This window comes from Saccopteryx leptura, chromosome 8, assembly GCF_036850995.1.
Source record: "Saccopteryx leptura isolate mSacLep1 chromosome 8, mSacLep1_pri_phased_curated, whole genome shotgun sequence".
NCBI lineage: Eukaryota > Metazoa > Chordata > Mammalia > Chiroptera > Emballonuridae > Saccopteryx > Saccopteryx leptura.
Window position 1 is genome coordinate 53,176,567 of NC_089510.1, and position 21,344 is coordinate 53,197,910.

Below are 21,344 nucleotides of genomic sequence, written 5' to 3' on the forward strand. Positions count from 1 at the left end.
CTCCACCTGCAGCTTCTCCCTCTTTACTGGTTCATGCACATGAGCTGAGAAGCATAACAAACTGCTGTCATATTTAAGAAAACATTCCATCCAACCTAACTGTACCATTAGCTACTCTAGATCTCAGTTTTCAGGATCAGGCTTTTAAAACATGATTGTTTGATTTTTTAAAAAATGATACACGATAAAACCGTGGCTGGATAGTTCAGTGGTTGGAGTGTCATCCTGGAGCGTGGAAATTGCTGGTTTGATTCCCCAGTCAAGGCACATACCAGAGCAGCTCAATGGTCCGGTCTCTCTGTCCCTGAATCTCTCTCAAACACACATAAATAAATAAATTTAAAGTGATACATAAGAAAAAGTAAACGACAATAGAATCTTTAAAAAAAGGATAGTTATGCATGCTTTAAAATTTTTTTATGTGATTTATTTAAGTATACTAGATTTTTAACAAAGGAAAAGAACTATTGGACATTTAGGCAAATTTTCTTTTAAGTTCACTTATTCTTTTTAAATATAGCTTTACTGAGATAAAACTGATGTAAAATAAACTACACATATTTAAGGTGTAGAATTTATTTTTTTAAGTGAGAGGAGGGGAGATAGAAAGATAAGATTCCTGCATGCACCCCAACCGGATCCACCCAGCAACCTGTCTGGAGCCAATGCTTGGACCAACCGAGCTATCCTCAGCGCCCAGGGCCGATGCTTGAATCAACTGAGTCACTGATAATGAGAGAGAGAGAGAGAGAGGGAGAGAGAGAGAGAGAGAAGGGGGAGAAGGAGGGGAAGAGAAGCAGATGGTTGTTTCTCATGTGTGCCCTGACCGGGGATCCTACCCAGGATGTCCGCACACCAGGCCAACGCTCTATCTACTGAGCCAACTGGCCAGAGCCAGGTGTATAATTTGATAAGTTCTGACATATGATATGGTAAAGCTATCACCACAATTAAGATATTTCTCACCTTCTAAAATGTCTTCATGCTCCATTTCATAACATCCTCTCCCCAATCACTGATTTATAAGATTAGTTTGCATTCTCTAGAATTTTATATATTATACTTTATATAATATACAACTATATTATAGAATGGAATCATACAATATGTACTTTAGCCTGGCTGCTTCCACTCAGCATAACGATCTTGTGGTTCATCTGTGCTGTTGCACATGCCAATAGTTCCTTTCTTTTTATTGTTGAGTGGTGTTCTGTTGAATGGTACTGACAGACATTTGGGCTGTCCCCTATGAACATTCAAATCAAGTACATATGCTTTCACTTCTTTGCAGTAAAAACCTAGGAGTGGAATGACTAGATCATATGGTATGTTTAATTTGTAAGAAGCTGACAAACCATTTTCCAAAGTGATTGCATCACTTTACATTTCCATCACTAAATAATGGAAGTTTCAGTTCCTCCACATCCCCGCTAACACTTGGTATGGTCTTTTAAATTTTAGCCATTCTAGTGAGTATAGTGGTCTCTCATTGTGGTTTTAATTTGCATTTTCCTAATGAGTAATGACAATGAGCATATTTTCACAGGCTTACCTGATTCCATCTATTTTCTTTGCTATAATGTCTATTCAAATATATTGACCACTTTAATGAGCTGCAACAGTTCTTTATACATTCTAGATACAAGTACTTCATCAGATAAATGTATTGCAAACATTTTCTGTTGTTCATTTTTAGTAATAGTGTCCTTAAAAAGCAAATATTTTAAATTTTGATGAAGTACAATGTATGAATTTTTCTTCTACTTACATTTTTTGTTATTTTAAAAAAACCTTTCTCAACCTAAGATCACTAATATTTTCTCCTGTTTTCTTCTATCAGTTCTATAGATTTAGCTTGCATATTAAGATCGATGACTCATTTCAAGCTAATACTTGTATATGGTGTGAGGTAATGTTTTTGTTTTTTGTTTTTAAATAATATGGCTCTCCAAGAGATCCAAGATGGTGGCAGAGTAGGTAGAAACTACACCCACCTCCTTCCATGGCTAAACTGGAGTTACAATTAAAATACAGACCAACGAACCTGAATAAAAACTGAAAGCTGAAGAGAAGTCTTAAGAAGCCACATAGAGACTGGTAGGAAGGGTGGAGATGCAAAAAAGGGCTGCCCCGCTCCCATGGCAGCACATGAGGTTTGAGAGAGAACTCAGCTGCAAAGGTTCCCCCTGAGAAGAGTAGGGTCTCGACCCCAAGTCGGGCTCCTCTGCCCAGCCCAGCGGATCTGGGAAGAGGTGTCCACATAACATCTGGCTGTGAAAATTAGCAGGAACTGTGTCTACCAGGGAGAGGCAGGATTCTGTGAGAGACACAGGCACCTGCTTAAAGACTCAATACAAAATCATATTTGCAGCTACTCGCTCTGGGCTCCGGTGGAGGGAAGGCAGAGTGGGCGAGAGTTGCATGAAGAGATTCTGGGGTTTGTGGCTCTGGACAGAGAGGTGAATGGACAGCTGCCAGGATCCCTGTGCTGAGTCATTCTCCCACACTGTAGATGCCATCTTTCTTCGGGGGAACACTCCCCTCCTTACAGCACCAGCCTGGAGAAAAGCAACAGCCTCACACTCTGGACTCTCTGTCACCCCACCCTGAGAAGCTTGCACCTTGTTGAGGAGTCCACAGTCTAGACCAGAGTGTAGAGGTCTGAGCAGACTCAGGGGCTGTCTGACTGGTGTGGCTTTAAGGCAGTGGCCATTCCTCCCACTTTCCTGTGAACCTGACGGGCACCCCCCCCCCCCATGGAAAGTCTGACAGCCAAACTCTCCTGGCTCTTGGTGGCTCCACCCCCGCCCCCACTCCTGGTGGCTCCACACTGCCAAGGTCTGGGTAGAATGCAGGACTACTTTACCCAGCAAGAATATCATTTAAAATTGAAGGAGAAGGCCCTGGCCAGTTGGCTCAGCGGTAGAGCGTCGGCCTAGCGTGTGGAGGACCCGGGTTCGATTCCCGGCCAGAGCACACAGGAGAAGCGCCCATTTGCTTCTCCACCCCTCTGCCGCACTTTCCTCTCTGTCTCTCTCTTCCCCTCCCGCAGCCGAGGCTCCATTGGAGCAAGGATGGCCCGGGCGCTGGGGATGGCTCTGTGGCCTCTGCCTCAGGCGCTAGAGTGGCTCTGGTCGCAACATGGCGATGCCCAGAATGGGCAGAGCATCGCCCCCTGGTGGGCAGAGCGTCGCCCCATGGTGGGCGTGCCGGGTGGATCCTGGTCGGGCGCATGCGGGAGTCTATCTGACTGTCTTTCCCTGTTTCCAGCTTCAGAAAAATGAAAAAAAAAAAAAAATTGAAGGAGAAGTAGAGAGCTTCCCAGACAAGAAAAAGCTAAAGGAGTTCATTACCACCAAACCAATATTACAACAAATGTTAAAGGGTCTTACTGAATAATAAGAAAAAGAAGAAAACAGAGGAACATAGTTAAAAGAAAAAAAATCACAATAAATACGTACCTATCAATAATCACTTTAAAAGTAAATGGCTTAAATGCTCCAATCAAAGGATACAGGGTAACTAAATGGATAAGAGAATAAGACCCATATATGTGCTGTCTACAAGAGATGACCCATCTCAGAATGATACATGCTAACTAAAAGTAAAGGGATGGAAAAAGATATTTCATTCAAATGGAAATGAAAAAAGAGAGCTGTGGTAACAATACTAGTATCTGACAAGAGACTTTAAAACAAAGGTAAAGAGCCTGACCAGGCGGGGGTGCAGTGGATAGAGCATCAGACTGGGATGCAGAGGACCCAGGTTTGAGACCCCAAGGTCGCCAGCTTGAGCGCAGGCTCATCTGGTTTGAGCAAAAGCTCACCAGCTTGAGCCCAAGATCGCTGGCTCAAGCAAAGGGTTAGTTGGTCTGCTGAAGGCCCACGGTCAAGGCACATATGAGAAATCAATCAATGAAAAACTAAGGTGTTGCAACGCACAACGAAAAAACTAATGATTGATGCTTCTCATCTCTCCGTTCCTGTCTGTCTGTCCCTGGCTATCCCTCTCTCCCTCTCTCTGACTCTCTCTATGTCTCTGAAAAAAAAAACACAACAAAAAATAAAACAAAGGTAAAGAGACAAAGATACTACATAATGATAAAGGGAGCAATCCAACAAGAGGATATAACCCTTGTAAAGATTTATACACCCAACATAGGAGCACCTAAATACGTAAAGCAAATCTTTTTTTTTTTTTTGTATTTTTCTGAAGCTGGAAACGGGGAGGCAGTCAGACAGACTCCCGCATGCGCCCAACTGGGATCCACCTGGCACACCCACCAGGGGGCGATGCTCTGCCCATCCGGGGCGTCGCTCTGTCGCAACCAGAGCCACTCTAGCGCCTGGGGCAGAGGCCAAGGAGCCATCCCCAGCGCCCGGGCCATCTTTGCTCCAATGGAGCCTTGGCTGCGGGAGGGGAAGAGAGAGACAGAGAGGAAGGAGGCAAATGGGCGCTTCTCCTGTGTGCCCTGGCCGGGAATCGAACCCGGGTCCCCCACACGCCAGGCCGATGCTCTACCACTGAGCCAACCGGCCAGGGCCAGTAAAGCAAATCTTGATGGACATAAAGAAAGAGATCAACAGTAATAGTCATAGCAGGGGGTTTTAATACCCCATTGACATCAATGGATAGATCTTCCAGATAGAAAATCAACAAAGAAACAGCAGCCTTAAATGACACACTAGCTCAACTGAATTTAACTGATATCTTCAGAATACTTCAACCCAAAGCAGAAGAATATACATTCTCTTCAACTGGATATGAAACATTCCCTAGAACAGATAACATGTTAGGTCACAAAACAAGTCTGAATAAGTTTAAGATTGAAATCATGTCAAGCATCTTATCTCACCATATGGTATGTAACTAGAAATCAGTCACAAGAAATAAAATGAGAAGCACAGAAAGACATGAAGGCTAAATAACATGTTATTAAACAATTAATGGGTTAACAATGAGGTAAAGAAAGAAATAAAAACATACCTTGAAACAAATAAAAATAAAAATATACTGTCCAAAATCTATGGGGCACAATGAAAGCAACCCTAAGAGGGAAATTCATAATCTAACTTCACACATAATGGAACTAGACAAACACAAAGCCCAAAGTAGAAAAGAACAAAATAATAAAGATCAGATCAGTAATAAGCAAAAGAGTCTAAATAAATTTTTTTAAAAAATCAATGAAACTAAGAGCTGATTCTCTGAAAAGATAAAGATTGACAACCCTTTAACCAGACTTATCAAGAAAAAAAGAGGAGCAAAATAAATAAAATGAGAAATAAAGGAAAGAATTAAAAACTGACACCACAGAAATACAAAGTATTATAAGAAAATATTATGAAAAACTAAACTATATACCAACTAATTGGACAATGTGAATGAAATGGATATATTCCTAGAAACATACAATCTTCTAAAATTAAATCAGGAAGAATCAGAAAATCTGAATAGACCAATTACAACTAATGAAATTGAAGCAGTAGTAATAAAAAAAACAACCTCACAACAAATAAAAGTCCTACATTGAATGGCTTCCCACATGAATTTTACCCAACATTCAAAGAACTAACACTTATCTTCTCAAACTTTCCACAAAATTCAAGGAGTGAAGACTCCCAAGCACATTTTACAAAACCAGAATTATCCTAATTACAAAACCAGATAAAGACACTACAAAGAAAGAAAATTATAGGCCAATATCCCTGATGAACACAGATGCTAAAATTTTCAATAAACTATTAGTAAACTGGATCCAGCAATACATTAAAAAGATCATTCACCTTGATCAAGTTGGATTTTATCCAGGGATACAAGGTTGGTACAATAAGTGCAAAGAAATAAAAGTAATACACCAAATACACAAATGAAGGATAAAAATCACATGATCATATCAATAGATGCAGAAAAAGCACTTGATAAAATCCACCACCCATTTATGATAAAAACTCTCAGCAAAGTGGGAATAGAGGGGACATATCTCAACATAATAAAGGTCATATATCAGAAACTCATAATCTACATCATACTCAATGGGTAAAAACTAAAAGCATTTCTCTTAAGATCAGGAACAAGACAGGGTTGTCCTCTTTCACTACTCTTACTCAACATAGTACAATAAGTCCTAGACACAGCAATTAGATAAGAAGAAGAAATAGAAGGCATCCAAATTGGAAAGAAAGAAGTAAAACTGTCATTGTTTGTAGGTGGCATACTATATTTAGAGAACACTAAAGATTCCACCAAAAAAACTACTAGCACTGAGAAATGAATTCAGTAAAGTAGCAGGATACAAAATAAATATTTGGAAATCAGTTGCATTTTTATATACCAGTAATGAATTATCAGAAAGGGAAACTAAGAAAACAATCCCATTTACAGTTGCACTTATAAAATACCAAGAAGTAAATTTAACCACGGATTTAAAATACCTGTACTAAAAAATTATAAGACACTAAAGAAAGAAATGGAAGAAGATACATACAAATAAGTGGAAGCATATACCGTGTTCATGCATAGAAAGAATTAACATCATTAAAATGTCCATAGGACCCAAAGCATCTATAGATTTAACACAATTATCAACATACCAATGGCATATTGCACAGAACTAGAACAAATATTCCAAAAATTTATATGGAACCACAAAAGACCCCAAATAGCCACAGCAATCTTGAGAAAGAAGAAAACTGTAGGAATCATGCTACCTGATATCACACTATATACTACAAGGCCACGGGAATCAAAAGAGCATGGTACTAGCATAAAAACAAACAGAGCTCAATGGAACAAAAAAGAAAGCCCAGAAATAAACTCATGCCTTTACGACCAATTAATATATTTGGCAAAGGAGGAAAGAACATACAATGGGGTAAATATAGTCTTTTTAATAAATGGTGTTGGGAAAATTAGACAGATACATACAAAAAAATGAAATTAAACCACCTTCTTAAAACATACACAAGAATAAACTCAAAATGGATTAAAGACTTAAATATGACTCAAATCCAAAAAAAATCCTAGAAGAAAATATAGCAGTAAATTTCAGACATTTCTCATAGCAATATTTTTCCTGGTATGTCTCCTTCAGCAAGGGAAACAAACAAAATAAACAAATGGAAGTACATGAAATTAAAATGGTTTTGTACCGCAAAGGAAACCATTAACAAAATGAAAAGACAACCAACCCATTTGAATGGGAAATTATATTCACCAATTATATATCTTTTAAGGAGTTAATGTCTAAAATTCATAAATAACATATATAATTCAACACCAAAAAAAAGAAAAAAAAATCCAATTAAAAAATGGGCAAAGGACCTGAGTAGACAAACAATGCCCCAAAGAGGACATACAGATGACCAAAAGACGTATGAAAAGATTTTCAACATCACTTATCAGAGAAATGCAAATTAAAATCACAATGAGCTATCATCTTACAGTTGCCAGAACGTCTATCAGCAATAAATCAATAAAGAAGTGTTGGTGAGGATGTGGAGAAAAGGGAACCCTCATGCGCTGTTGATAGGAATGCAGATCGGTATAGCCACTGTGGAAAACAGTATGAAGTTTCCTCAAAAAATTAAAGACAAAACTGCCGTATTACCCAGCATTTCCACTATGGGAATGGGTCCAAAGAAACCCAAAACACAAACTCAAAAGAGTAGGCCCTGGCCGGCTGGCTCAGTGGTAGAGCGTCGGCTTGGCGTGCAGAAGTCCCGGGTTCGATTCCCAGCCAGGGCACACAGGAGAAGTGCCCATCTGCTTCTCCACCCCTCTCTCTCTCCTTCCTCTCTGTCTCTCTCTTCCCCTCCCGCAGCCAAGGCTCCATTGGAGCAAAGATGGCCTGGGCGCTGAGGATGGCTCCTTGGCCTCTGCCCCAGGCGCTGGAGTGGCTCTGGTCGCGACAGAGCGATACCCAGGAGGGGCAGAGCATCGCCCCCGGGTGGGCGGAGTGTCGCCACCTGGTGGGCATGCCGGGTGGATCCCTGTTGGGTGCATGTGGGAGTCTGTCTGTCTATCCCTGTTTCCAGCTTCAGAAAAAAAAAAAAAAGAGTATATGCACCCCTCTCTTCACTGCAGCATTATTTACAATAGCCAAGATATGAAAGCAGCCCAAGTGCCTATCAGTAGATGAGTGGATAAAAAAGCTGAGGTAGCCTGACCTGTGGTGGCGCAGTGGATAAAGCGTCGAACTGGAAATGCTGAGGTCGCCGGTTCAAAACCCTGGGCTTGCCTGGTCAAGGCACATATGGGAGTTGATGCTTCCAGCTCCTCCCCACCTTCTCTCTCTGTCTCTCTCTCTCCTCTCTCTCTCCCTCTCTGTCTCTCTCTCTCTCCCTTTCTCTCTCCTCTCTAAAAAAAAAAAAAAAGAATAAAAATATAAAAATAAAAATAAAAAAGAAATCTTAAAAAAAAAAGTAAAAAAAAAAAGCTGAGGTACATTTACACAATGGAATACTACTCAGCTGTAAAAAGGAAGAAAATCTTATATTTTGTGATGGCATGGATGGACCTGGAGAGCATTATGCTAAGTGAAATAAGCCAGTCAGAGAAAGACAGGTAGATATGATCTCACTTGAATGTGGAATCTAATAAAACCAACTAACAAACAAAATAAACAGACTCATAGATACAGAAAACAGACTGACAGCTTTTGGGGGGAGGACTGGGGTGCTGGGTGAAAAAGGTAAAGGAATGAAGGGGAAAAAACCTCATAGACAATAGTGTGGTGATTCCCAGAGGGAAAAGGAAGTGGGGGAGATAGAAGAGGGAAAACGGGGGGATAAATGATGATGGAAGAAGACTTGACTTGGGGTAGTTAACATACAATATAATATACAGATGATGTATTATAGAATTTTACACCTGAAACCTGTATTTTATTAGCCAATGTCATCTCAATAAATAAAAATTTTAAAAATAGTAATACAACCCTCTAATTGTTCCAGCACTACTACTGAAAAGATTATTCTTTCCCCACTGAATTTCCTTGGCATCTTTACCAAGTCAGTTAACTACATATGTGTGTGAGCTTTTCAATTACCCATTTGTCTACATTTACACCAACACCATGCTGTGTTTATTACTATTACTTTATCTTGAAATAGAAAAGTGACAATTTTGTTCTCCTTACCCAAAGTTGTTCTGGTTATTTTAGATCTTTGCATTTCCATATAAATTTTACAACCAACTTTCTACAAAAATATGTACTGGGATTTTCACTGAAATTACAAAAAAAAACCCCAAAACAAAAAACCTATGGCTTGATTTGGGGAGAACTGACATCTTAAAAATAATGTCTTTAATCTATGGTCATGGTTTATCTCTCTCTTATGTAGGTCTTCTTTTTTCTCAGCAATGTTTTTTAGTTTCACTGTGCAGGTCCTACACATCTTTCATCTATTATTCCTAAATTGTTCATATTTTTGATGCTAATATAAGTTATACTGAGTTTAAATTGCACTTCAAATTGTTCATTGCTAATGCATACAAATATAACTGGCTCTTGTCTACTGATCTCATATCCTACAAGTCTGCTAAGCTCATTTAATTCTAATAGCATTTTTGTAGATTCCTTAAGATTTTCTACAAAGACTGTCATGTCATTTGTAAATAAGATAGTTTTAATTCTTTTTCCAATGAGGGTGGCTTCTATTTTTTTTTCCTTGCCTTATTGTACTGGCTAGACCCTCTAACACAATGCTGAATAAAATATTAATCATTATTTGCTGGATATTGAAAAGGCAAGAAACTGAGGGATCAAAAAAAACCCAGGAGGCCAGTGTGCTCCAAAAGGAAAGTTTATTTTAAAAGCGCCTAGATCCTGGATAAAACAGGCTGAAACCAGCAAAAGGGTGTCAGCATTGAGCTGTGGGAGGGAGCAGGTAGTTATAGGGGCTGCTGCACCTGGATATACTTAGATTAGCATGTTGGAGTTGGTTGCCTTGGTTACAAACTGGCTCATTTTCCCAACCCTCAGGCCCCTCATGATGGCCTTATCTCAAGGATATTTTTCAGAACCTTCCCAGGGTTGGGGGGGGGGGGAGGTTGCTTTAGGGGAGGGAGTGGGTGGGTGAGGGAGATGCTTACTGAAGAAGTTGCCTTAGTGGAAGTTGAGTGAGGGGAATTTGAGTTTTAAAGGAGCCAATTTAACCCTAACAGATACCATTCAGACATTTTTTATAAAACTCTAAAATAGAGATATTACAAACACTACTTTAAACTTACATGTATTAAATTTAGAATTATGTGATTTTAACTGAAGGAAAAGTAGTAAAACCAGAACTCATTAATGAACTTCAGGCAAATAGTTCGCTACTTCAAAATAACTCCTGGCCCTGGCCACTCAGTGGATAGAGCACCTATCCAGCATGTCCCCATTCGATTCGCAGTCAGGGCACACAGGAGAAGCAACCGTCTGTTTCTCCCTCCTCCCCCTCCCCTTTCTCTCCCTTTCCTCCCCCACAGCCAGTGGTTCGATTTGTTCAGAGTGGGCCTGGGCACTGAGTATAGCTTGGTTGGTTGAAATGCATCAGCTTCAGGCACTAAAAATAGCTCAGTACTCCAGCATCAGGCTGATTGGGTTACCAGGTGAATCCTGGCCAGAGCACGCAGGAGCCTGACTTCTTCCATCACCATTTACCCCCCCGCCCCCCGTTTTCCCTCTTCTATCTCCCCCACTTCCCTTTCCCTCTGGGAATCACCACACTATTGTCTCTGAGGTTTTTTTCCCCTTCATCCCTTTACCTTTTTCACCCAGCACCCCAATCCTCCCTCCAAAAGCTGTCAGGAGACACTAACTATAAATTTAATAGAAACTGAAACAGAATGATTCTTTGGGGTGAAGGTAGTAAATACCCCCAAAATAAAACAAAAACCCCTCAGCCGCCTTCATATTGCTTGGGTCCTTACGGAATGTAACACCCCTGACTTCATGTCTGGTTAATTCTTTTTTTTGTTTCTAATGGGGCTTTCATTTTTGTAATTCTTTTGCTTCTTTCCTTTATTTTGATGAGCTCATCAAATTCACTTTTCTTCTTTTATTGTCTTGTCTTCCTTAAGATTTCTGTCTTTCTCAATCTCTCTTTTTCTGCCTCTAAAAAGGGTTCTATTATCTTTAATTTTCTGGAGACTGGAATAGTTTCAAGTTTTCTTTGGGAGATTCATCTTGAGATGTTTGTTCTTGATCCACCTTTGTCTCTTCTGTCAGTTTATTTTGAATGTTACGTATGCAAATATTTCTCCTATAAATTACTTCTTCCCATCGCTCTTGTGACGTCATTCTCTCCTAGCTTTCTTGCTCTTTGCCCATTATTTTCTTCTCGGGTTTCTTTCCAGGCTCCTCTTCCTGTGTTAGAAGCTTTTATTTTGAGTTCCATCGGTAGCGGGAGCAGATGGGAACCCCAGAGAGCCCTGAGCAGCGCCACTGCAGTCACCGGCATAGTTACCATGGCACCCCAGGAGAAGTCGCCGCTGCCACCGCGGACCCGGTCACCATCACCGGTCACCATCTCAGCAACCTCGAGCAGTGAGGCCGAAACCACAGTCGCCGCCAACCCCATGGTCCAGCGCTGCTGACACCAAGCCCGGTGCCACTGGCAAGTGGCAGGAAGCGGTAGCCCAGGCAGTCTCACATCGCTGCCGCCTGCTGGCGGGACAAGAAGGTCATCACAGTGAAGATTTTCAGAACAGTAAAATGGTTCTATGTAAGTAACAGATATGGTTTCATCAACTGGAATCACACCAAGGAAAATATATTTGTACACCAATATTTATTTGCAAATTTATTTGCAATCAAGAAGAATCCCAGGGCATACCTTCATAGTGTAGGAGATGGAGACAGGGTGGAGTTTGATATTGTTTGAAGGAGAAAAGGGTGCAAAAGTAGCAAATGTTAGAGGCCCTGGTGGAGTTCCAGTGCGAGGCAGTAAATATGCAGCAAACCATAACCATTACAGACGTTATCCACACCGCAGCAGTCCTCCACCCAATTACCAGCAGAATTACCAGAACAGTGTGTGGGGAGGAGGGGCATGAGGGATGGGAGAGTGCTCGGAAGGCCAGGCCCAACAGCGCTGGCCCTCCGGCAGATGACAGTTCTCACATCACTGCATGTGGAGACCCTGTGGGTGTGGACCACAAAAATACAACCCTCCTGTGCAGGGAGACCTGATGGAGGGTGCTGACAACGAGGGTGCAGGAGGACAAGGTAGACCAGTGAGGCAGAATCTGTATAGGGGCTACAGACCACAACTTTGCAGAGGCCCTCCATGCCAAAGACAGGCTAGAGAAAACCGCAACGAAGACGAAAACCAAGGCGATGAGACCCAAGCTCAGCTGCCACCTCAACGTCGGTACCACCCCAACTTCAATTACCCACACAAATAATACCCAGAAAACCCTAAACCACAAGATGGCAAACAGAAAGAGCTGCCCATCCACCAGCTGAGAACTCGCCTGCTCCCTAGGCTGAGCAGGCAGGGCTGAGGAAATACCGGCTTGCCATCTCTACCAGCATCTGGTTTAGTCATCCAACAAGGAACAATGAATATGAAATGCCAGCAATGAGAAAGGCACAAGGGATTGGAGCTGAAGACCTTAAGTGCTTGCTTTTTGCCTGTTGACCAGATAACTAGAACTATCTGCATTATCTATGCAGCATGGAATTTTTATTACTTTTACCTAAAGATGTCTCTTTTTGGTAATGACAAATGTGTTTTTTTTAAAAAAGAAAAAAAGACTGGTTCTTCTCAAAACACCTTTGAAGGTTTTTTAAACTGTATCATATCTGGTCAAGTTGAGATTTTTAAGTCTCATTTTTTTAAAAATTTGTAATAAAAGTTTACAACTTGATTTTTTCAAAAAAGTCAATAAACTGCAAGCATCTGTTAATAAAGGTCTTAAATAACAATAACAACAATAAAGTTTTTATTCCCTAAAAGCTGTTATTAACCAGCAATCCACCCTTGGCTATTTATACCTTCTTGGTTAATTTACCACTTCTACACTGATGACAAACCATTCACTTTTAATCACCATTGTCTCCAGTGTCAAAAATAGTTCCACATATACAGTAAAAGCTCAGTAAAAATGTGTTCAGTGAGTAACTCCCAAATCTACATTTCTATCCTGGGTCGTATTCCTATGTTCCACTTGTACCATACATACATCCAGATGGTAAAATGACACATTCAGCATGTCTAAATCTTAACTGACTGGCTCTCTGCCATTACATCTTCTAACTCAAAAATAATGTGAAATAAAAAACAAATAATCTATTCTTTCTCTAGTAGCTTCCATTTCGAAGAATTATATTATTATCTGTCAGATGATCAAACTAAAAGATTGAACGCCACCCCATTTCACATTTTTGTTCTGCATGCATGGGTATATAATGGTCTTGTATTTAAATCTAAAATCAGGAAGTGGTCATGAATTCTAACTTGCCCTATAAATATTAAGGCTCTCTCTAGCTCAATGGTTCCTAAATGAAGTAGTATCCCTCTAACCCACATCCAGGAAATTTGGTAATGTGCTAGGGCATTTGGGAGTCACAATGAATGGGGCACTACAGACACTTTGTGGATATGGGCCAGGAATTCCACATAAAAACTGCCCCAAAATACCCATTTGCCATAGAAACAGTGCACCTGCAATTTCATTTAAGCCACAAGATGGCGATAAACTCCAAAATATCCTGAAAGATAACTTTCTGGATAAAAAAAAAAATCATGTAGTTTCTAAATGCCCAAATAGAAAACATTTTTGTTTGAAAAGTGCTGAAAAACACTTTCAAATGAGCCAGTGCATTCCAACTTTCATTTGTAATGGGGATTACAAATGATACTTTCTAAATTAAGATTTCCAAAGAGGCACAAAAATTCCTACACTTGTGTTGGAAACCTCATTCTGCTAAAAGATCGTATAACTGACAAATTCTCATTTTTCTATAATGCTATTTTTAGAAGGTCAAGTAAACAGTGGAAACAGTATGCTATATAATCTTTGTCTTCTAAGGACCCAGAATCAAAAAACTCGGGTGCCAAGTCTGAATAAGACATCAGACTAATACCTTTTTAAAAAGAATTAAAAACAAATGACTTATAAAGTAGTAAGTATAATATTATTTTCTTAGAGGGTTTATAAATTAGCTCCTAAAACAACTCTAAAATGTTCTAAGACATAGAAATAAATAATAACCACTGGTATTTCCCCTGATCACAATATTAAAATAGTGTTGTGAGACTAAGTTCTGGTCGTTTATTTAAGAAACCAATTATTTGAGAGTCGTTTCTTTAAAAACATGCTGGGTTTGCCTGACCAGGCAGTGGCGCAGTGGATAGAGCGTCGGACTGGGATGTGAAGGACCCAGGTTCAAGACCCCGAGGTCGCCAGCTTGGACCCAAGGTCGCTGGCTCCAGCAAGGGATTACTTGGTCTGCTGAAGGCCCACGGTCAAGGCACATATGAGAAAGCAATCAATGAACAACTAAGGTGTTGCAACGAAAAACTGATAATTGATGCTTCTCATCTCTCTCCGTTCCTGTCTGTCCCTATCTATCCTTCTCTCAGTATCTGTAAAAAAAAAAAAAGGTTTATCTTAAATGGCTTACAGTATATTTTTTTGTTTTACAAAATACACCTAAATATTAAAGTATAAATTAGTCTCTACTTCCTAGCAGAGGTAATGCAGAAGTACAGAAATTAAAATGACTGTGCTCTAAAAAACCGAATGGTGCAGTTTTAAGTCTTGTTTCTGTTACTCTCAGGTATATGACCTTGGATAAATTACGTAACCTCTCTGTGCCTCGGTTTCCTCATCTGTAAATGAAAATACCACAATACCTACCTTTTAGAACTGTTATGAGATTTATAGAGATGAAACATATAAAGGTTGTTAATTTCTCAGTACATAAGAAACATCTAATAACTGTTAGAAGCATTGGCTATTAACATTACTATTTATATACATGGCTTTGATTTTGAAAAACAATTATTATAGAGATCATTTAGGCCAGGAATGAAGACAACATTATTAGAATTTAAACCCTGCAAACTTATCATATACCATAGTATCTACAGACAAATGATCATTAGAGAAATATTCCTAAGCAAGTAAATCTCGCTGGGTGTCGTGTCTTTGCCAGCTCCAGATCCATGCATTTAAGCTCCTTTACAACTAGGAATCCTAGTATTTTATTGCTTTCCAGTTTCTCGACGTTTGTGCAGGTCCTTCCAGGTCCTACCTGGGACAATGTCTACAGCTCATGCAACTATAATGCCCTCAGGGCACACTCACACCACAGTGCTGCAGAAGCACCTGAAAACAGGCTCCAATTCTCTGCAAAGGAGGCTGATAAACAGACACTGGAGTAATGGCCTCGGAGGTCACCACTAAAACATCCCAATTTAAGATGTTATTGACAATCTGTAAGTGATTTCTGTATTTTGAGATTAGATCCCTGATTTACCTCTTTCCTAAGCAAAGTAAGACTATGATTCCAACATAAATTAAGATGGTCAAAATAAATTGAAGTAATTTTTTTTTTCTATGTCTGAATGTGATGGGGCTACTGGTGCTAACTCACATTAGGGGCTCCTTTCTTGTATGGGGAATTTTACATCCCAGGTGTTTATATTAGGCAGAGTCATATGCTTTGTGTTAGCCCACAAAATGTAAGTGGTGAGATCGTCATTGCTGGGACAGGGTATGTAAGAGTCGGTGTGCCATATCCATGTTCTTTCCTCCTGGAAAACACTGAGGCAATGGCCTCACAGTGAAGGGAAATGGAATCCAGAGTCACAGGATGAAACAGAGCCTCTGATGGCCTATGTTGGTCTTGGTGTGAGGGAGAAACACACTTTTGCTGTGTCACCGGACTGAGATTTTGAACTTGTTACTGCAGCAGAGCCTAGACTAGTCTGATAAACACCCTGAAGTACTTCATTTTCCTCTCTACACACTACCAACCGAGTGTTAACAGAGGTAATAAAGGTGGGAGAAAACAGGTGCCAGTAGGCAGAGTAATGGAAATGTTAGAGGATGCTAGCAATGTTTGGAAAAGGGGGAAGTAGAAACACAGTAAGACAGAAAATCTGTTTTTCTTATGGATCTCATGAAGCACCTTTGTTCTGACCATGAAACATCTCTGCATAGAGACAAAATATTCAGAGCAATTCTTACCTGCGCAACTGAGCGTTTTCACTTCTTAGTGGTTGCACGGCCAGTGCTATTTCAACTTGAATATTTGTGTTTCCACTTGTTGCTGGAAGCAGAGCTATACATGCTTCTAATTCTGTAATCAATCTCTGAATTTCTGAATCCTCTACAAAAGGCAAAAAAAATGAGTAAAGACACATTGTAAGTTGTTTTTGGATAAGATTATTCATGTATATTACTAGAAAAGATATGTACATACTTGCTATAAATGCAACTCAATTATTTCTAAATTTAATACATATGCCCTATTTTTCTCTTTCCTACTGCCTGCTTATTTGGAAAAACTTTAAAGAAATTAAATTCATACACTAAAGATTCATCTTAAATCACACCATTATTGTATTAGTGATTTTTCTCAGTTAGGAGTCTGACAGAAAGACAGCTTATATTTGCCTCCCAGTTCACAATACCAAAGGACCGCCAGACTCTCATAATTGCTAAAGGCTTTCCTGCAACTGACACAGTGTTCACATTTACAGCAGTCGGATTCTGCTGCAAATAATTCACTTTAGGTTATTCAATTTGGCAATATATTGAGGGTTTATTAAAATACGGTTTTATTTAATTTTATAAAGGAGATTTAACACAACCAGCCACACATCATTTGATGTAGCATCAAAAGCAACACCCTTTTTTATTTATTAATTGGGAGGAGTGGATGGTTTTGGAGGTGGCAGACACAGGTAGGGGTGAAATTTAAGTCTTTTGTCCTTTTATTGTTCTCCATTTCCAAATATTTTATAGACCAAAACATTTAATAATTATAATTCCTATTCTATTTAACTGTCTGACACCCCAAAGAGATAGGAAGTAAGTCAATCCCATGGGTATTTTAACACCCTGATGAAAAGTATATGCACACAGTAAACAGCTATGCCCAATTAATAAGCAGTCCTCTACCAATCCTTTGTACAGTGGTTTTGCTCAGTGTTGGAAAGAGTGATCTGGGATCCACCACTTTCTAGCAATATAACTTCAAATTAATTAACTCTTGCAGTCTATTTTTCTTCCAGGTTAAATGGAGATAGTAGTACATCACAGGGTTGCTGAGAGGATTAAAGGAGGTAATACACACAAAATACTTATCAGTGCCAGGCACATGGTAAATGTTCAATAAGTGACAGCTAATATTGTTAGTATTATTATTTTTGTGACTAGGATTAAGTATCTGGCTAAGTAATAAGTTAAAGGTCTGAAAAAAGACTTTAATGTGTTAAATCTTTGGAACAATAATGCTATATTCCTATAGATACATTTTAAGATTTGGTATTTTGTCAGTCTGCAAATATTAGGTATTCAATCAGCACTTCCACAATCAGTTACTATGCTTTCTCAAGTGGCAAACCTGTAACTCACTCTAAGCAAAAACCATTATTTAGAATACAAACACACGATACAAACAAATAAATACAACCTGGCTCAAATATCTCATAACTTCACCTAAGACATTTTTATTGTTGTAGTTAAAAAAACCCAAAAGTAAAATGAAAAGTCCACAAATAAGTTTAGGTTACTTCTCATAGCAAGATTTATTAAACATTAGAACAATTGGGTATTAAAGAAATGATGGGAAGAAAATCTCCTCTTATTCATTCATTTATTTATTTTTTATATCACTCAGACAGTGTGATATACTCTCCTTCTTACTCTGTCACAAGAGAGAGGATGATCATCAAAGGCAAATGGCAGCAATGAAGCAACATCAAGAGCCAGCTCCACGCTCAGGAGAAGACGCTGAGCCTCCTCCTCGTGGTCTGGGTGTTCTACGTGTTCAGAAAAACTTCCTTAGTAACGAATTACAGAAATGATCCCTGAAAATATAATCTGCATTTTAACAAACTACAGAAATGATCCCTGAAAGTATAGTCTTCTCTGCATTTTAAAATAAAATTATCAGTCTCTTCCAGGGAATTAGTCATCTTTAGGGATCCTCTAACTCCTACAAGTTTCTCTCTACAAATTCTTTTTGGTTGAGTCTTTTCAAGATCCCTTTGGATCAAGAAGAGTGAATATACACTCTCAAGTAAGATTGTTTGCTATTCCCTAGTACATTTCAAATCCACAGTAGAGGGATCAATTGATAAAAAAAATAAAAGGAATAAAACTAGCAGAACTAATTTCTTTATTAGCTCAAGACATATTTCTATGGAGAATGCCACAAACTCCATGTCAATTATTCTAAATTTAAACGATGACAAAGTAATATGTCATTGCTGTATAGCATTAACACCAAGCTACAGAAAATTATAAAGAAAGTACTCATCTACCTTGTTCTGCTACCAGGGCCTTCACCTCTCCCAACAAGTACTTTATAGTTCTAACTTCTTCAGTACAATGGTTCCCATTTTCTGCTTTCTGGAAATCCTTTATTCTTGCATCTTGCACATGTATGTTTAAATCCTTTCCCTCACTTGTGATCTCTCCAATTTGTTCTTTGGCACAGTTTTCTTCATTAGTGGCCAGGAAAGTTGGCTGTAATAGAATGGGGTTTTCGTGTATCTGGCTGTCCGGATGAGAATGCAACAGATTCAGGTATGTTTGGAAACACTTCAATAGGTATGGTTCCTTAGGACCTTCTTGTGGCAGAACTCCATTAGCAAGATCCAGCTGCTGAAATGCTGGAATAGCAGGTTGGTCAGTTTTGGGCAGGCTACATTGAACTCCAAGACTAGTACTGAAGGACTTCCTCCGACTATCAGCAGAAATTGTTTTACATTGTGATGCAAACTGGTTGTCACCATCAGTCTGAACTTCCTATAAAAAGAAAAACGAGCTAAGCCTTCAAAAAATGTAAGCACTGTCATTAACTATAATAAAATCAAACCAGAAATATTAGAAAATGACTTTAACAGGATGGAGTGATAGATTACCAGTGAGTAAGCTGGATTTCCCCTTGGCACAATATTATAGTGTTTTAAAAGTTAATTATTTCACTCTGCAATATGAAAACATTATTAAGCCATGATTAAAATTGACTATTTATAAATATCATACATGGTTTAAAGGGAAAGGGCCTCAAAAATTAATCAACTTGTGGACTAAAACAAACTTCCACTTTGAGAAATTTCATTGTAAGAAAATAAGCACAAACATACAAAAAGCTTTTGCACAAACTTACAGAAATGTTCTGGTAGTAAAAAACTGATTGTTCCTTGGCCCTGGCTAGTTGGCTCAGTGGACAGAACATCAGCACAGTGGGCAGATGTCCTGGGTTTCATCCCAAGTCAGGACACAATAAAAAGCAACCATCTACTTCTCTTCTCTTCCCTTCCCTCCCCTCTTCTCTCTCTCTTCCCTCTTGCAGCCAGTGGCTCAACTGGTTCAAGCATCAGCCCCCAGCACTCAAGACAGCTTGGTGGGTCCAAGTGTTGGCCTCAGGCACTGAGGATAGCTCGGTTGAGTCAAGTATCGGCCCCAGACAGAAGACGCTGAGTAGATTATGGTCAGGGAACATGCGAGAGTCTTGTCTCTCTATCCCACCTCTTCTCACTTAAAAAACAAACAAAAAAACCCCCCAAAACCTTGACTGTTGTTTAAATGTCTGCCATAGGGGAGTAGTTACAAGATTATGGTATATCTACTAAATAGAGTATAATCATCTTATTAAAAATTTACAGAATTATATAGAGAAACATGTTTTTAATAAAATGTAAGTGAAAAAAGCAGAACATAAAACTATAAAATTTTATTATGACTATATATTCTTTAAAAAGCAAAGTTAACAAATAAAAAGTAGAAAACAAAATCTACTCAGAGAATTAAATGATTGGAAAGCACTCTATCAATGTGTTAACAACATTGTGTTCGGTGATGGGTATAAGGGATTTCTTTTTCCTGTTGATCTCTTCTCCCTCTTTCCCCTCCCCACTGTCCTTAATAAACAGGGAAAACAACTTGGGTAATAAAAAACAACTTGGAAAAGAATTATTGGTCTTTATATTGTACATCCCAGGGCATTAATTTCAATTTTCTCTCTTAAGATGACAACTGCTAAAAGCAGATGACTTATATAGTCTATTAACTGTACCTACAGAATGAACCACTGGAGGGCAGGGTGGCTGCTGAGGTAACTGGCCTGGGATGGGTGCAGGTAAGCCGTAACTACCATGCGGAGTGGTCTGAGATTCTAAAAGGTAAGAGGGAGAAAAAGATCACTCACATCTCATCCTGCTTATACAGTAACCAGGCAACTTAGTTTATATTCATGCTTTAAAAAAACAACATTCATACTCACCAGAACCAGACACAATATGGCAAGGTACAGCAGGAATTCCATTAGGGTTGTTCTTTGAAGCCAAGTTCTTCATCAGTGACATTTGAGTCTGCACATGCTCACAGAGGGCTTGGTATATTATTGGTGAGTACATTCTATAATGGTCTTGGAACGACCAATTTTGTGGTATATCTGATAAGTCTCTTTTACTTCCAGCAGAAATTTCATTAGGTATCTGTTTCTTATAATCTGAAGATACTAATGTGGAAGAGGGAAAAAAAAATCCTGGAATATGATTCTTCAAAAACTTCGATCATTAGACATTAGGGAAAAAAAGGACTTTCAGAAGTAGCTCAATTTCTTAATATACTTTACAGAAGGATTTTACTATAACCCCTAGAGAAAATCAACTCAAATTCTTTTTTTTATAGTTTGTAATCAATTTCCCCAGTCAAAATTATCTATATTATGCCTTTAAAATCTTTATTAAATACTATTTGCAAAATCTCTCCTTCAATTACAAGTCCCCTCTTACAGGTGTTATTTCTCTCTAAAATCAAAACTTTCACCCTGCTCCTTGTCCAGTGCATGCTCCTGGGGGGAAATAAAACTTAAAAAGCAGAAAACTTTGTAAGAATTCTAAATATTTGACTATAAAAAATCAATCAGTCAGAACTTCGAGAATAAGAATAAAAGTGGACTTAATCTACAAAATCCTAACCTGGCATTTAAAGTCTACAAAGACTGACATAACCTACTTTTCCAAACAGCTTCCCATCACCCTCAACTCCCATTTTCATTCCAGGTAGGCCCACTTAGACCCCCTGCAAGCTTTTCTCATCTTCCTATAACATTACTCATGATGAACCACCTCTTCTAAGGCAATTCTATCCACTCACCAAGGCTC

The 21,344-nt window shown here is 39.1% G+C and overlaps 1 protein-coding gene, 1 non-coding gene and 1 pseudogene across 4 annotated transcripts in view; 1 reads left to right on the plus strand and 2 right to left on the minus strand.

Annotated features, from left to right (window-relative positions):
• The window catches only part of CCDC14 (coiled-coil domain containing 14), a 69,130-nt gene that overhangs the window by 20,718 nt on the left and 27,068 nt on the right, over window positions 1–21,344 (minus strand). For all 3 annotated transcript variants that reach the window (XM_066347552.1, XM_066347553.1, XM_066347554.1), the window contains exons 6-9: window positions 20,459–20,695; window positions 20,256–20,350; window positions 18,492–18,978; window positions 16,189–16,330 (exon numbers count right to left, since the gene is read on the minus strand). In XM_066347552.1, coding sequence (XP_066203649.1) covers window positions 16,189–16,330; window positions 18,492–18,978; window positions 20,256–20,350; window positions 20,459–20,695 — 961 coding nt within the window. The remainder of the gene's footprint in view (window positions 1–16,188; window positions 16,331–18,491; window positions 18,979–20,255; window positions 20,351–20,458; window positions 20,696–21,344) is intronic.
• LOC136380041 (Y-box-binding protein 1 pseudogene) lies at window positions 11,455–12,629 on the plus strand (annotated as a pseudogene).
• On the minus strand, window positions 17,837–18,051 carry LOC136380178 (small nucleolar RNA U3). The gene has a single exon (XR_010746865.1). It is a non-coding gene; the product is annotated as a small nucleolar RNA U3 (small nucleolar RNA).